General features: G+C 42.3%; 4 protein-coding genes across 5 annotated transcripts in view; 3 read left to right on the top strand and 1 right to left on the bottom strand.

Annotated features, from left to right (window-relative positions):
* The first annotated feature begins 1889 nt into the window (after positions 1-1889).
* LOC134191391 (uncharacterized) lies at positions 1890-5265 on the top strand. The gene is made up of 4 exons (XM_062660003.1): positions 1890-1945; positions 2015-2282; positions 3163-3718; positions 4753-5265. The coding sequence occupies exons 1-4, from the start codon at positions 1922-1924 to the stop codon at positions 4757-4759; spliced, it is 855 nt and encodes a 284-aa protein (XP_062515987.1). The 5' UTR covers positions 1890-1921; the 3' UTR covers positions 4760-5265.
* A 302-nt stretch (positions 5266-5567) lies between these two features.
* Positions 5568-8182, bottom strand: LOC134191175 (uncharacterized). Of its 2 annotated transcripts, none has more exons than XM_062659757.1 (6): positions 7700-8182; positions 7027-7170; positions 6774-6950; positions 6415-6717; positions 6226-6339; positions 5568-6170 (listed from the first exon to the last, which is right to left on the bottom strand). In XM_062659757.1, exons 4-6 carry the CDS (start codon positions 6422-6424, stop codon positions 5929-5931), a joined length of 366 nt encoding a protein of 121 aa, XP_062515741.1. In that variant the 5' UTR covers positions 6425-6717; positions 6774-6950; positions 7027-7170; positions 7700-8182; the 3' UTR covers positions 5568-5928. The 2 variants fall into 2 exon arrangements, with proteins under 2 accessions (XP_062515741.1, XP_062515740.1); XM_062659756.1 differs by having other exon boundaries at positions 6415-6691.
* Positions 8183-8333: 151 nt separating this feature from the next.
* On the top strand, positions 8334-12929 carry LOC134190995 (uncharacterized). Its single transcript, XM_062659550.1, has 9 exons — positions 8334-8395; positions 8722-8834; positions 8917-8985; positions 9053-9079; positions 9148-9186; positions 11099-11232; positions 11423-11528; positions 11600-11944; positions 12412-12929. Exons 2-9 carry the CDS (start codon positions 8736-8738, stop codon positions 12646-12648), a joined length of 1056 nt encoding a protein of 351 aa, XP_062515534.1. The 5' UTR covers positions 8334-8395; positions 8722-8735; the 3' UTR covers positions 12649-12929.
* Positions 12930-14168: 1239 nt separating this feature from the next.
* LOC134190955 (uncharacterized) overlaps positions 14169-15000 on the top strand; it is an 8261-nt gene continuing 7429 nt past the window's right edge. The window contains exon 1 of the mRNA XM_062659509.1: positions 14169-14409. Within this exon, the coding sequence (XP_062515493.1) occupies positions 14169-14409 (241 nt within the window). The remainder of the gene's footprint in view (positions 14410-15000) is intronic.

The following is a 15000-nucleotide window of genomic DNA, read 5'->3' as shown; positions in this document are numbered from 1 at the left end:
CAGATCAGGTGAGCCTTACTACACGGCCTCTCTGGTTTTTCCGTCGCTCTAAGAACGGTGGAAACCGTCGTGCTACTTTCAGACTGTCTAGACAGACTGACCTTTTCGTGCGATTTATAATTTCGTCCGGCAACATTCGAGAGAACTAGCGTTTTGTGAAATTCCTTGGCGTTAGAGGTAATAGACACTGTCGTCGATCGTGTTCTAGCAGTTTACGAGGCTTACACAGGAAAGCTTTCCGTGAACTCCCTCGATCACCGGACCTCGGCTGCGCACTATACGTTGCGCACTAACGCTGCGCACTAACGCTGCGCAGTTCTCCGGAGTGTTTTGTAGAAGTAAGTAAGTAACTAGATATATAATGCAAGCACATGATGTGTAGGTTACTGTAAGTACTAACTGTTGTGCCACAACAAAAATTTTACTAGACTCTATAGTAAATTTGTTTGCTGAAATGTCTATCTAGATAGCAACTACTCAATGAACCCCATGCAACGTTGCGCGTGCACAAAAAGTCACAAAACGCATGAACGGTACAGTACAGTACTGAGTAGAGTACGGATCGCATATGTGCATGTAAATTATAATTCTAGGGTAACAAACCACTACCAATATTTTTAGAAGTTAGAGTACTAGACTCACGTGGCCACTCGCTCTGTTCACATCGTCACTTTTACAGGTTTTCGTTTAATTAAAAAGTGGAGCAATCCAGAAAGTGCATGCATATGCAGAGCTTCAACGGTGGCTTTTATTGTTGCGGAAGCCCATTCGGGTGCTCTAATTAAACGCTAACGGAACTCGTAGGACGACGTCGGCCGGTACTTGGTGGCAACGTTAGTTAATTGGACAGCCACGAACACAACAAGCACAGACTCTGGAAATGCCCGGACACGCAAGTTGATGCAACAAGAGCTACTGTTTAACCAAATCTAGGGTTACAGCTAACCAACGTAACCAAAACTGGAAGCCAGTCAATTTACATGCATGGGTGCGCCGGGCTGGTCACGAGACTATGCACACAGATAGAAAGTAACAGTTAATTAGACCATTTAGTCAGATTTTTCATACTGATTAGGGTCGTGATCGGTTTTAGTGGTTGTGCGGTACACACGTAGACGATCGAGGAAGCGGTTCAAACTGCACTCTGTGTAGACGGAAGTACGTGTGCAGCTTTCACAAGCATCGACGTTCTTTTTAGTTTAGCGTCCGTGCACGGTGCAGTCGACGAGACCGCAGAATATATGATTATTACATTACTACTGTCTAGATCCGCATCGCACACGTGCATGTACATGCCCATGCATGCATGCGCATACGTGCAAACAAACAAGTAGACCACACAACAGACAAGCCCTACAAAAAAAAGAGAAATAAAACAAAGCAACAAAATTGGAACTATGTTAGAGTCAATTCTAGACGGTATCTCAATAGAATGTGGCGAGTGAATTATACATATTTGTCTAGTAATGCATGCATGCATGGGCTTCAGCAGCCGCCTCAAGCCTTCTCTTTCAATATACCGTCTCTAGTTGTTTTCACGTTTGTTGTTCGAGACGAATTACGGATTCTATAAAATACGAGTACTGAACAGTCGTTGTTTGACCGCAAATTTGAAACTTCAAACGAAGATGCGCATGCGGCGGTGGGCGACTTCCGTTGTCGAGTATCATTAGACATGACTCGATTACGTCTAACACACCGCAGACATCACCACATCTTTCTCTACGAAGGTAGTTGCATTACACCGGACGGTTTTTATAGCGGTTTCTTGCGTGGCTTCAGTTATACGTGCACGCCGCAAGTTCAAACCTAAACAGGAAGTGACTTCCTCAACGAATGATATGTAGCAGGGGCACAGAATACACAAGTCATTTGTTTCCAGTGCATGCGACAGCACTAACGCTATAATATCGAGCGTAAGATGTCTGACAATGGAATGGTCGTGGTGAGTGTGCACTCTAGATGATTAGAGAAGCCTTGTTGATGGTATAGTTGCATGTAAAATGTTATATAGAGATTAGCTGTGGAATACGAAGTCTCTAGTGTTGTCGTAGCCGATAAAACGTCCAAGCGGTTTCGCATCAGTTCGAGAATTGGTGCCGCTGCCATCGTCTGCGTTCTCATTCTGGCGATTTCGGCTCCTGCAACAACACTCGGCAAATCGACTACAGCAGAACAAGAAGACGCACACAAATTAGTCGAACGCCGCACAGTTGACATCAACGAGCCAGTCAATTCGATACAAGACGACATGCCTACTCTGTCTTTACCACCTAATTTAGGTACACAAATTATACGTAATAATGCAATTCTATATAAAATATGCGACTTACATAAAAAACAGCCTGAATCTAGATACATAATTATACACACATTAATTAATTAACTAACTAACTAACTAATGAATATGAGGCATCGACAGCAAAAGCGGTTTGACTGTATCTTTCGGATCTTTTACTACTAAACTTTTCCTTGGTTGAAAATAGTCACGTGCACTACGTTTGTCTAACGAATTTGGTTCTCTAGATTCCAGCGTTGACATTTGCTTGCACGCTGTCGGTAGCCTCGACCTCCCAGACCCGTGTAACGCCAATCTGCCGATTAATTGACGCTACGGGTCTGGGAGGCTGAGGCTACAGCGTCGGTAGATGCGAGCGTCAATATTTAATTTACTAATTAGTTGTTATTTAATTATTAAAGACGCACGCAAGAATTTGATAAATGCGCATGCGTGAACAAATGGCGATGAGTGGTGTGTGTGTGTGTGTGTGTGTGTGTGTGTGTGTGTGTGTGTGTGTGTGTGTGTGTGTGTTTGTGTGTGTGTGTGTTTGTGTGTGTGTGTGTGTGTGTGTGTGTGTGTGTGTGTGTGTGTGTGTGTGTGTGTGTGTGTGTGTGTGTGTGTGTGTGTGTGTGTGTGTGTGTGTGTGTGTGTGTGTGTGTGTGTGTGTGTGTGTGTGTGTGTGTGTGTGTGTGTGTGTGTGTGTGTGTGTGTGTGTAACATATTCCTACCAACTGTTTTTGTCATGCAGTGTCACGTGACCCTTAGCCAGACACCTAGTTGCTGCAGTAATGACACCAATTCTGATATAATTACTGTCCCGGATGTCATCATGATAATTGCATCAAGACTAGTACACAATGTCATGCACACTTGATGTTTAGCTATTGATATAAATGTACAACACGAACGACCAACGTTGTGGTTCAGCAAAGAATGCGGGAATTCAGTCGGCGGAAGGTCGTACAACGACAGCAAATATCACGCATTCACAACTCACGAAACGGCCACCCAATTCGACGTGTGGTACGAAAAATTTCAAAACAGAATTGCCGCCGTCCGAACGACGCTAACTTCCGGCTCTCTTCATCGTCACGGATTGCACTCGCATCCTCGCACGAGAGACACGGCACGCGAAACGGTCCGTTTGGGTTCGGACGACGAACTGGCGCGAATCGAAACGTACACGGACAAAAGCTACGGCGGAAGTGGAAACGACGTGATAACTCATTTGACGTTGGTCTCGCGGGGAGGAAGAGTTTGGTCGATCGGTGATCGATCGGGAAGGTTTTGTAGGATCCGGGTTCCGACTGGCTATCGGGCTGTCGGTGTTTTTGGTCGATCCGGGTGGTTGCTTGACTCAATCGGTGTTATTGCTGCGACAGATGGTCGAGAATACGAGATTGGCTCGGAGGACTACGACGCGTCAGGAATTCTTGGGTACTGACAATGATAAACTAGAAATAGAATATATCTGTTGACATGTGCATGCTTCTCTAGAATTGTATACGTAATAGCTGTGTTTATAACTAGAGCAGGATTTCGATACATTTGCAGTTGTTCTATATAAGTTGTTTTTACCAGTATGTATACTTGTCTCTAGCTGCTATACTAATAAAGCATGCGGAAGTTGACTTACGCGCGCGAATAGTCGCCGAGCATGCGCAGACTGTGACATATGATCGCGGCACGGGTGTAACTAGCTCAACACGTTTGACTGGTGTTGTCGCGTCATACGGGAACCGGACACGACAGCGAGAAGCTAAACAAGCATGCTGTCTGTACAAAACACTCTGGCTAGTCTGTAACAGCACAGACATGTAAGAATGCACGAACAGAGATACTATGTTGTCTGCAATTTTTTAGTAACCCGTCTATTTCAAAAGTACATTTTTTTACAGTACAAGAGCTAGAGACGACCTATAGGCTGTAAAATTGTGCGTGCCAGCTGCAGTCTATCTATATAGATAGGCTAGGTACAGTAGGTGCCCTCTATGTGTACATCGAACTGATGACGATGTCTATAGCGTGCGATCTCTGCCAAAACTCGCACGACGCAAACAGAGGTCGCTGTAGCACAACGCAAACAGAGGTCGCTGTAGCACAACGCAAACAGACGTCGCTGTAGCACAACGCAAACAGACGTCGGTGTAGCACAACGCAAACAGAAGTTGGTTCCGTGACAGCAGTCGCAAGTAGAAGCTGCAGAAGTTCATTTCTCTTGCGCGGTCAATGGGTATTTATGATAATTATGGTTATTGGATGATCCGGTCGTTCAATTTTGTACATTTTAATGTTTATGTTTCTAATTTTGTTATTCTAATTTTGTGTTTAATATATATATTGTTTCTTGTTTATTTTTTGATTTTTTCTAATTTTTAATTTTAAAAAACAATGTTATTTAAAATTCTTTAAAAATATAATTTTAATTAATTAAAAAATGTAATTTTTTGTTTGTAAATTTTAATTTCTAGAAAATAGAAACGACCAAAGACGTTAGACACAGCAAGCAGCCTCAGCGACTTTACTCCAGCGCATGTCTTACTAGACGGAATCTAACTTTGAACGAAGTTCTTTATGAGAATTCTGTCCGGCTGCTAATCCGGAGTTAATTGGCAATTGCGTGTGGAGACGAAAGATAAACGTTAACAATTAAAACTTGAATCGAAAGAATTAGAACTTACAAATAGAAAAATAAAAATTAAAAATTATTAATTATTAATTAAACATTTAAAAAATGCTAAATAGGAATTCATTTCTAAAATTAAAAATTAGAAAAAACATTGAAAATAGAAAAATAAAGTAGAAAAGAAAAAGAAAAATAGAAAGTTAGAATAACAAAATTAGAAACGTAAAATTTAAAATTTTTAAAAATTAAATGGCCGGATCATCCACATACCGTGTTAAGTTATGGCATATCGCGTTTCCAATAGTGACCAAATGCTGGTTACATTACTTGCCAGACTACCGTTACCGGTGTCTTCGACTCTGCACCACAGTACAACATCGTGGTAGTAAATCAGCATCTGTCTGCGACACGATTGTGCACTGTACACACTTTTACAACGTATGGAGGCGCATTAATACTTAAGGACGTGATAAAATGTAACAATTTAATATATTCTCGAAAGTTTTTCCTACCTCCATTACTAACTGAGTCAGTGATACTAATGTTTCGCTAGCAGCTGGAAATCCCGATAAAAGACACAGGAGATACACCCTTCGACAACTATCTACTATACAGTAGATAAAACTGCATGGTTATCACGTAATGCCTCGTAATAGTTCAGTCAATATCCAGCCATTTTAGAAGATTTAGAAATTGAATGTGACCTTACGGACCATACACCGTACGGTCATAAATTCTAAAGGCATACATTACAGCGAAAATTTAGAAAGCAAGCGCTGAGTTTTGTTATTACAGTTATTTAACTAAACAAGAACAGTTTGAATCGCAAAACAAGTCCAGTTTGTAAATACGTTCACAACAGCAATCGAACTAATCTATTTTGTCTCTTAGTCTAGCAGAAAAACAACTTTTTATTGCCAACTCTTGTTTATAAAGTTAAGCTAGGGCTTCAAAACACTTAAAACTAATCAACCTGCTCAATATAGTCAGCGGCCATAAAGAGAAGCTCTAGAGGGCTAATTTACTTTTTCCCATATCCACCGTAGAACTGTAAGCCCGTGCTCATGGCTGCCTTAAACTTTTGTTCGTCGTCATGATACCGAGTTGGGAGAACCAGTTGGTGGGCACACGTTAATGCCGTTGGAAAAATGTCGTGTTCATTAAAGCACAAAGTCGGTTCTGGATCGAACCCCATCACTGGCACCATTTCACACGCCGTGAAAAACGCCAACAGATCGCATAACGTTTCTTCCACTGCTCCACCTAAAAGCATAGTATATTCATACCTGAAGTATAAGTTATAACGTAGACGAATAACCTTCAACATCTTCTAGATAACGACAGAAGTTCATGTATGTTGACTCTTCGTGTAAGCGTGATAGAGATCCCTTTTCAGAGAACTCTTTCTGTTTCAAAATCCTCTTAATGGTAACTAGTTAAGCACATGCAGCAATAAATATAACAGCAAACAAACAGACTCTTGTAGACGAAAACAGTATGTCATTACCAGCCGTCATGGAAGAAGTGTTCTTGGCAATAAACAGCGTCTCAAACAAAGACGGATACCGTTCTAGAGATTGTAGAAGGCCAAGTGTGCGAAGTCCATCGCGCAGCTGATCAAGTTCAGCTTTGATGGTTAATAGGCAATGGTGGACAGCGATAGAATGGAGTATCTCTTCTTGGTGGCTATGGCTGACAGGCTTGGTATATCCCACCTTCACAAGTTTTTAAATTGTTTTATCGTCGCTGTACACAGGACTGAGACTGTCAGTTGCTTGAGATACCTGAGATAAAATTGTTTGAGGAAGCACTAGCCAGTGAGTGAACATTAAATAAATAACTATCGTAGGCGGTATCTAGACGTACCTGAAGAGCTAACGTGCGAAAATCTTCGTCGGGAATGTCGCTTATTTCTGGCCTAATTTCTGTGGCTGCCTTTCCGCAAAGATATTCATACGCACAAGGTGCAAAGAAAGGAAAGCCTATTCCGTCTTGTATTACTGCCATAGACATCAGCATTCCAAATTTCCGATAATATTCATGCTTTCCAACAATAGCATTAGATTATATACACAGTGTAATAATCGCGGATAGAGCTTTGTTCGATCAAACTGCTTACTCGAAGATGCTGAACGCTGTGGGTAGAAATGCAACGGTTGTGACTCCCAGTAAACAGTGAACAGCGGGCATTTCTACCAAGTAGCCTCCACAATTCTCTTCTGACACTTCCAGTGTCTATGGCTTCTTCACCAAGAAATTCTACCTGTAAAACAAAGAGTACTTTTGATCAATAATTCGTAAATAAATTAGGGTTTTTATGTTAGTTTTACCAGAGGTGGTACCACGGGATTAAAACCTCCCATTTGTATCGAAAATTAATGTTAATATTGAATTTAACATTAAAAATTGAACTAACGTGCTTGCAATTTCAATATTCCATTGCATTGAAAAAGGAAATTGGTTAAAAGTTAAGTGTGTTTTCAATATTCATTTTAATCCGTAAATAATTATAGTCTGTCGATCAATCAATTTTTAATTTTTAATAGAATTGAATATTGAAATTGCAAGCAACCTCTAGGCTATTTTCAATTTCTAATTCAATATTCAATTGTTGCCGGGAATTGAAAATGGAATGGACGAAATGGTCACGCACCAAAAAATGAGCACACCTGGTCTGACCTTTACTCATGATCACTTTCAAGTTCAACCATTACGGAGACTAGACTGTAGTCAACTACCCATAGTAAGTCACTAGCTAGTCTACACTAACTATTATATACCAACATTCCCACCTCTTTCCACACGAAATCCTGTAGTGGATGGATGTTCCCTAGTTTCTGTCCTTGTTCTCTCTTGTATTGCGCGCACCAGTCGCTGGCAATGGAGAAACAATGCTTCGCCTTCTCTTCCAAGAATATTTTGGGCGCGGCAGACGTTTGCTAAAAGAGATTCGGCGCGACACTCAATCGACCACAAGCTTTCAGAGTCACACGTGCTAGGAGATCTTTCAATGTCGGCTACATGACGTTGAAACGTTGTTGCCAGACCCACAATCTGTGCAGCCATTATTTGAGGCCGAACAGAAGCTCAACGTTGTCCACTGTGTACTGCAAGGTCTGCCGGCTAGAGCATGCGTCATGAGAGCATGCAATTACCTGCAACTGCGTGCAACCAACTTCTGTTTGCGTTGTGCATGCAACTTCTGTTTGTGTTGTGCTACAGCGACCTCTGTTTGCGTTGTGCAGCACCTCTGTTTGCGTTGTGCTACACCGACGTCTGTTTGCGTTGTGCTACACCGACCTCTGTTTGCGTTGTGCAACAGCGACGTCTGTTTGCGTTGTGCTACAGCGACCTCTGTTTGCGTTGTGCTACAGCGACGTCTGTTTGCGTTGTGCTACAGCGACCTCTGTTTGCGTTGTGCGAGTTTTGGCAGAGATCGCACGCCATAGATGTCGCAACGTTTGTAGCAACAGGATCCACACACGAAGGTGACGTCATACTATAGCCAAACCAGACGATGCAAATAGTCTACTAGTTACAGGCCTGGTGTAGTTACATGCGGTTTTACCATGCAACCTACGTCATCTTTGGATTGGCTTCCTAACCTCTTCTAATATTAGTAGAAGCGTGCTATTTCACATGAGCTACTGCTAAATTCATTGCTGGTACACGTATGTACATGTATGTATGTATGTAGACACGCATGCACTCTAACTAGCTACTAATAGTTGACTCGGTATCAATGACAGACCTTCTACGTGTATGATGCGTGACTGCATGCTTGTGGCTTGTGTATTACGACATCATCTTCTAGTGGGTCAATTGCCAATGATTATCCGGGAATTGAATCAGCAGAAGTCTGAAGCTACACCGACGATGCTCTTGCTCAAGTTGCTAACGCACATCTATCTACTATTGTCGTCAACAGTAAGGAAGATATACATGCTAACAGTGACTCTTAGCTAACGCACAAAGTCAGACAAAACTTGTGTATTCATTTTATTCATAGCCCCTAGCTTCCCTACAATTACCGGACGATGGTCACTCAAGCTGCCTTGTCACTCAGCTTTACCACAGCGTATGTTTCATAGCACTAGCTACGCTTCAACTAGGCTCGTTGGTGTTTGAAGTCGCTCTCTTTGCAGATGGCTCAACTGTCGGCGGAAGTGGAGGTAAGGAGTTTCTCACGACCTGCTAGGAATTCGATAATGTATCCTGTTATGTTATTGCTTGCATGCAGGAAATCAAACAAGAACTTCAAAAATTTCAGACGGAAACGGTGCCATGTCTGCCATCTAAAGATAAATTTAAAATATTTAATTGATTAAGCACAACAGGAGTCGTCGACGCTGTATAGAAGCTCATACGTTCGATTAAACGACGCGGCGTTTATTCAAGTGCGGCTCTAAAGGCGTTTATTTGATGGCGGCCCTTGTTTGTTAAACCATAGATACTAGAGCGGGGGAAAGGGATTGGAAACGCCTAATAGATGGCGTCATCGTGCAATACAAAACGATCCGGGTCGGGGGTTGCCTCTGATGCTCATGCGCGTTACGCCATTCTGCACGCAAAAAAAGTGGACCTTTACGTTTACAGCAAGTTGCAGCAGACTAGCCCATGTCAGTTTTTACCCAGTGCCATTCGTACAGCGATGAAACGGACAACTTTGGTATCTCTCGTTGTTCGCTGTCTTTCAGAGTTACTGGCAAACGTGTGAGCACTCACTAGTGAAGGAAGCCAGTGAAGGTACCCATATCAATGCTATCATAATCTAGGGAGACGGAAGAAGTACACAGAGAAACGATGAATGGGTCTTTTTCCGGTAGTAAAATGGAAGCGAGAAAAGCTGACGTCGTCTAGTTTGTGTACCTCTAGCAGTCGGCTACGAGCTCACATAACCGGAGAGAGTGCATGAACTAAGCAGGCGGTATTACGTCAGTGGAACCAGATATAATAGACGCTGAGAAAGGTACGTAGTTCAGTACACTAGTATCCTAAAGGAGAAAAGGTCATATTTTCTGCTCTGCACTTTGTGTGTACCTTCAGCGCGACCTTGATAGTTCACAAGTAGTAATAGATTCCAAATTCTGTTCTGGGTGCCTTTCAAGAGTGGAAATGGGTACTTGAGAGGCCGAGGACATTGAATTGAACTAATTTAATAAAGATTTCTATCAGGTATTGTGCAAGTGCAACCATAGCTAGATTAGTATTAGAGCGTACAGCAAGTAGCGATTCTGCTAAAACTGAAACACTCCTACTTCTTTCACTCAGGGAATCGTCTACCTTAGTCAACGCAACTGCCACAGCGTCGCGTAGGACCTCAGAATCATTGCAAGGGACAGCCGCCATATATGCCGTAATGACGTCACGTGTAACGCGCATGGTCTCGGAAGTAGCAAGCGTTGCCAATCCCTTTCCCCCGCTCTAGTATCTATGGTTAAACGCTCTCCGTCGGAGTTTGTACGTGTACGTACACGCTGTTTTCAGTTTGACATCTTTCCAAGAGAACAACACGTAAACCATACGGGTACGCATTTCACACTTTGAGACGTCAGGTGCCAAAACAGTATCCGGGTAGTGTAAAAAAAACGTTTGCCTCACATATGGCTCACGTAAACAAGGGTGGCGTTTATTCAAAACCTGCGTTTACATTTTATCTGCGGCATCTAAACAAGGGCGGCGTTTATTCAAGAGCGGCATTTAATCAAAGAAATACGGTATATTTTTATGATATATATATATATATATATATATAATTTTGTAGATGCTTTATAAAAATCTAAGACGTTTTTGCTTGGGTTGCAGATCACTTAGTTCTTTCGTTAAATTTTTGACTACTCAGAGAATTTGATAATACACGTGTGAATTTACTATGCAGAGTAGTCTAGTTGTGTGTCTGTGTAAATGTTCACTCTACCAGAAAGTTAAACAAAAAACCCTGACAAAAACAGACAAACAAACAGACAGACAGACAGACAAACAAACAGACACACACACAGACAGACAAACACGACGTTTCGGAACGTCAGGAACGTAGCCTAGATCCGCCCTTGCAGTAAATAGTAATGAAACCGAGTAGAAATGCTGGGAGTGTTTCTTTGCAATAGGATTTGTGTGTTTATAGTAGCAACAAGATCTATAGTTAGAATATATATATAGATCTATAAGTCTTATCGATATCAATTTTGTAGGTACAGACTGCTGGTTATATTAGTCTGCAACCTCCAAACAAACCTTGTACTGTTGATACTACTGGTCTAGTCTACATGGACACAAACTACGACCAAATCATGGTTTGTAATGGATATCACTGGAAAGCCGCCGAGTAAGTTTCATCTCCGATATCATTAATCATTCTATCTGATATCCTGTAGCCTCATCCCCACGTGAGTCTGGACCTTTCAGTGTCCGGTTCCCGTATGACACTTTCAGCCAAGTGTCATACGGAAACCGGACACTGCAAGGCTCACGTGAGTCTGGGGACGAGCCTAATTCCGTGTGTATATATACTCTAGATTACAAGTGCCCATTGCAGAAAGCTGTCAGCAGCTGTACAAGTTTGGTTACTCCAAATCAGGCGTCTATTCCTTGAGAGAAACTTTAAACGGAACATTATACAAAGTAGAAATCTTAGAAAACGTTAAGAACACAGTAAAAACGAAGTTGTGTACATGCAATTTGCATTTTTGCAGACGTATTGTGACATGAATGGTGGGTGGACTCTACTCATGAAAATCAATGGCAACGACACAAAACTAGGATTTGACGACCCGCTGTGGACTAACAAAGAGACGCTGAATTCTGACGCACTGGAAGACGACGAGTCAACCAAATTGGTTTCGTACTGGACGTTTCTGTTTACGGAACTGCGTCTCGGTATGAAAGACAAAGAAATCACGAGATGGATAACTCTAGCGTATAATTCAAGTTCACTGTACGATCTCATAGCAGACGAAGAGTACCGTGAACTGATGCTCGGACGAGACGTCTGGAAAAGTCTAATCAGCAACTCTTCTCTCCAAATACACTGCAACAAGGTAAGAGAACAAATAGTTTAGACCACTCCAAGAAATATACTAAAAGTTTTACTGGTCGCCGCCCGCATGAATTTGGCTAAAATCAAGAAAAAATTTAATATTACGCATGCGCAGTACAATCATTCGATACCAGGGTACTTTAGCCTGTGCTGCAATCCAAAGAAAAACTGTGAAAAATCGTGCAAAATAGTTCGTGTTATTTTTCAATAAAAATCGTGACTTTAGTTCTTGTTGTACTTGTTGTGTTTGTTTATCTTTGGTAGAGATATGAAAACAGTGAAGTCAAATCATGATAGTAGATTTGAAAATGCTACATATTTTGTCTTCAGAGCTAATACCATTAAAATATATTTGGTGAGCGTAGATAAAGCTAATAACAATAACAATAATAACCGCCCGCGTCAAATTTCAAAGAACCGAGGACGTTGCATGCACTAGACCGGTAATTGATATTGCTACTTTGACAGGAAGGCTTCAATGTTGAGGGAAAAGATTCCGAACATCACGCCGTCCGCATTGGAATCATAGCAAACGAAAACAACGACTGCAACAGCACGGACTCTCGTCTTGGCTTTGGTGGAATGGGAATTGCGTGCGTCGGAGACGAGAACGCGCCAGTCAACACTTGCGGCAATAGTGCCGGGTGCGAAGCCGACAACGGTGACGTCAACATTCCAGTCATTGGATACATAATGGCGCGCTGAGACAAAATTGTTGCTACTAGAGTATTTACGTTAATCTCGTCACTGATAGCTTACATTACATACACATCGTGTGACTACTAGCAAACAATCTATTAGAACACACAAGAGAATCTGTACGATACTTGCTGCAATGCAAGATATGGTCAATACGATATTTACCTTCTACTGGTGACCATGCATGTCTCGTAGTCTTCGTATGCTTTACAAATATCTCACGGTTTGCCGTCCGGACAGTACACTGTTTAACCAAGTCAGGCATTGCAACGGCGTAGGAACCTATAGATCTAGACTCGTGACCAGTCCCGCCGCGTCTTTTCGTCATTCCCGGATAGTCAATTCTCAGGGCTGAGAAACCTACCTGCTCTTTCACGCTCTGACAACGACAGCAGCGCTCTCGAGACCTACGGGAAACAAGCTACAACGATTTACAGAATCTGTGAATGTCATCAATTATTGTGATCTTGTGAAACAGTAGACATGACGTACAATTCCTGGGCGGTCTGAACCAGTCTGAGGACTGACTGATTATCCGGGAATGACGAAAGCGCGGCGAGACTGGTCACGAGTCGAACCTTTTGATTGAGGTGCACAGCTAAAAGGGCGTGGCTCTGAAATTAATCATACATGCAACACAGTAAAATACAGGAAGCCAATATCACCTGTAACACTGTAGACTGCTAGTTCAGTATGTCAATGTTATCCGTTTCTACGTCTGTCATCCTTAAATATTAGCAGATCACGTGACAGCTGGAAAAGTTGAAGGGGCACGTGCCCCAGTGTCCCCCTGGTTCCTATGCCTACGCAATGTCACTTTATGTATTGTCTATATTAGAGGGGCGGATATTGCAAGATCTCACAAGATGGAGCACCGACAAGTAGACGTTACCACGCCCTTCTAGAAATGGAGTGTACTACAGTGTAACACTGTACAATACAACATGGCAAACAACATCTTTATAAATTAAATTGTATTCGTCAATTTTGGAGCCAAAGCCCTTGGACACCCAGAAGCTTGCTGCGCACTAGGGTCAGCACAACTGGCATACATGTCAGCGCCGGATCCAGGAATTTTTGAGAGGTTTCACCGTTAGCAGTTATTTATAGCATTACTAATTTTCTCTTTTCTAGTAAAATTATATAAAATTATTAAACCACGCCTATTGGAAAAGAGGGGGTCTCAACCCCCTGAACCCCCTCTGGATCCGGCCCTGCATGTACTGCATACATGTGCTGCTATGGTACTGTGCTCTCAGCTGTCAGCTTCCGCGTGGCCTTGTATCATTTATATCTCGTGTACTGACAGTACCCAACGTCCAAACTCTGACATGGCATTGACAGAGACTGCACTCCAGCACAGGGACATTACATTTTTAGTTTCACTGGAGCCTTCTGGAGTCAAAGGATCCGTGTCTTGAGCCAAGTTTGGCTCCGTTGCCCCGGTAATAACCCCTAACTATTTGAGAAAGACCGTAATTTCTGATAGGCATCGACAAACATTGATATTAGTGTGTAATTACGACATGAAGAAAGTGCATTCAAAGACGCCTAGTCCTCATATATACGCAGTCAGCGATATTTCGTTTGATTCGCAGGAAAAGAATCAGTTTGCTAAAGAGCAATCGAGCAGCGCGGCGGAGAAACAGTGGAAAGCGATCAAATGGCTGTCTGTTGCAAGTGTCTTCGTTTCCGTCGTTGCGATCGTTCTAGCAATCGTGGCCGTGGCTTTGTCGAAGTCTGCTTGCTCGTGCGACAAGAATCCGAGTTAGTACGTTGTGTATACTGCATGTGTCTGTTGTGTATACGTACATACTGTCTGCTGGGCATTGTCCGTGAAATGTTAATAAAGTGTTAGTACCTGCCCATTTTCGGTAGAATGACAAGAAAGGGTGAAGTTAAAACGTGATCCTGTTAACTAGTGTGCAAACACTCAAAGTTTTGTTTGTTTCTCTGTTCGCGCTGACTTTGCGCTTTGAAAATCTGTAATAACTTCTGCGCAATAGGGCAGACAGTGACGATCTTGGTATCGCTTGAAACCGCAAGTTCCCGGATTTTCTATAGTTAGGGTAACGATGGTGTATGTATTACACAGGCGGTTTGATAAGGCTTTTGCATATCGAGAGTCGTTAGGGTTCTTAACTCATTAAGAAGGTTTGGTCTTACAACAAGAATGCTGCTAATAGAGGAAGTAGCCAATTAGCAAGATCACTAAACGGTCCGCTGCCTTGCTATTTCGCAAGTAGTTGCTTGATATTTCTGACCCTTCTTCTCGTTTTGTTTCGTCTTGATAACCTGCGACTTCCTCTACTGTTACCTAACATCTTTGTATTGTAATGCGACCTCTAAATTGTACAG

This window comes from Corticium candelabrum, chromosome 15 (genome assembly GCF_963422355.1).
Source record: "Corticium candelabrum chromosome 15, ooCorCand1.1, whole genome shotgun sequence".
Classification (NCBI taxonomy): domain Eukaryota; kingdom Metazoa; phylum Porifera; class Homoscleromorpha; order Homosclerophorida; family Plakinidae; genus Corticium; species Corticium candelabrum.
Note: the sequence above shows the minus strand (reverse complement) of the source record. Positions and strands in the feature narration are given on the sequence as shown.

Excerpts from the sequence above, each read along its gene's own strand:
- LOC134191391 (XM_062660003.1), top strand. The coding sequence starts at position 1,922 with ATGTCTGACAATGGAATGGTCGTG. Across the intron at positions 1,946-2,014 it reads CTGACAATGGAATGGTCGTG|AGATTAGCTGTGGAATACGA; the intron begins GTGAGTGTGCAC and ends AATGTTATATAG. Across the intron at positions 2,283-3,162 it reads GTCTTTACCACCTAATTTAG|CTATTGATATAAATGTACAA; the intron begins GTACACAAATTA and ends CTTGATGTTTAG.
- LOC134190995 (XM_062659550.1), top strand. The coding sequence starts at position 8,736 with ATGATTATCCGGGAATTGAATCAGCAGAAGTCTGAAGCTACACCGACG. Across the intron at positions 11,233-11,422 it reads TATCACTGGAAAGCCGCCGA|ATTACAAGTGCCCATTGCAG; the intron begins GTAAGTTTCATC and ends TATATACTCTAG. Across the intron at positions 11,945-12,411 it reads TCCAAATACACTGCAACAAG|GAAGGCTTCAATGTTGAGGG; the intron begins GTAAGAGAACAA and ends CTACTTTGACAG.
- LOC134191175 (XM_062659757.1), bottom strand. Across the intron at positions 6,171-6,225 it reads TTATCTAGAAGATGTTGAAG|GTGGAGCAGTGGAAGAAACG; the intron begins GTTATTCGTCTA and ends CTATGCTTTTAG.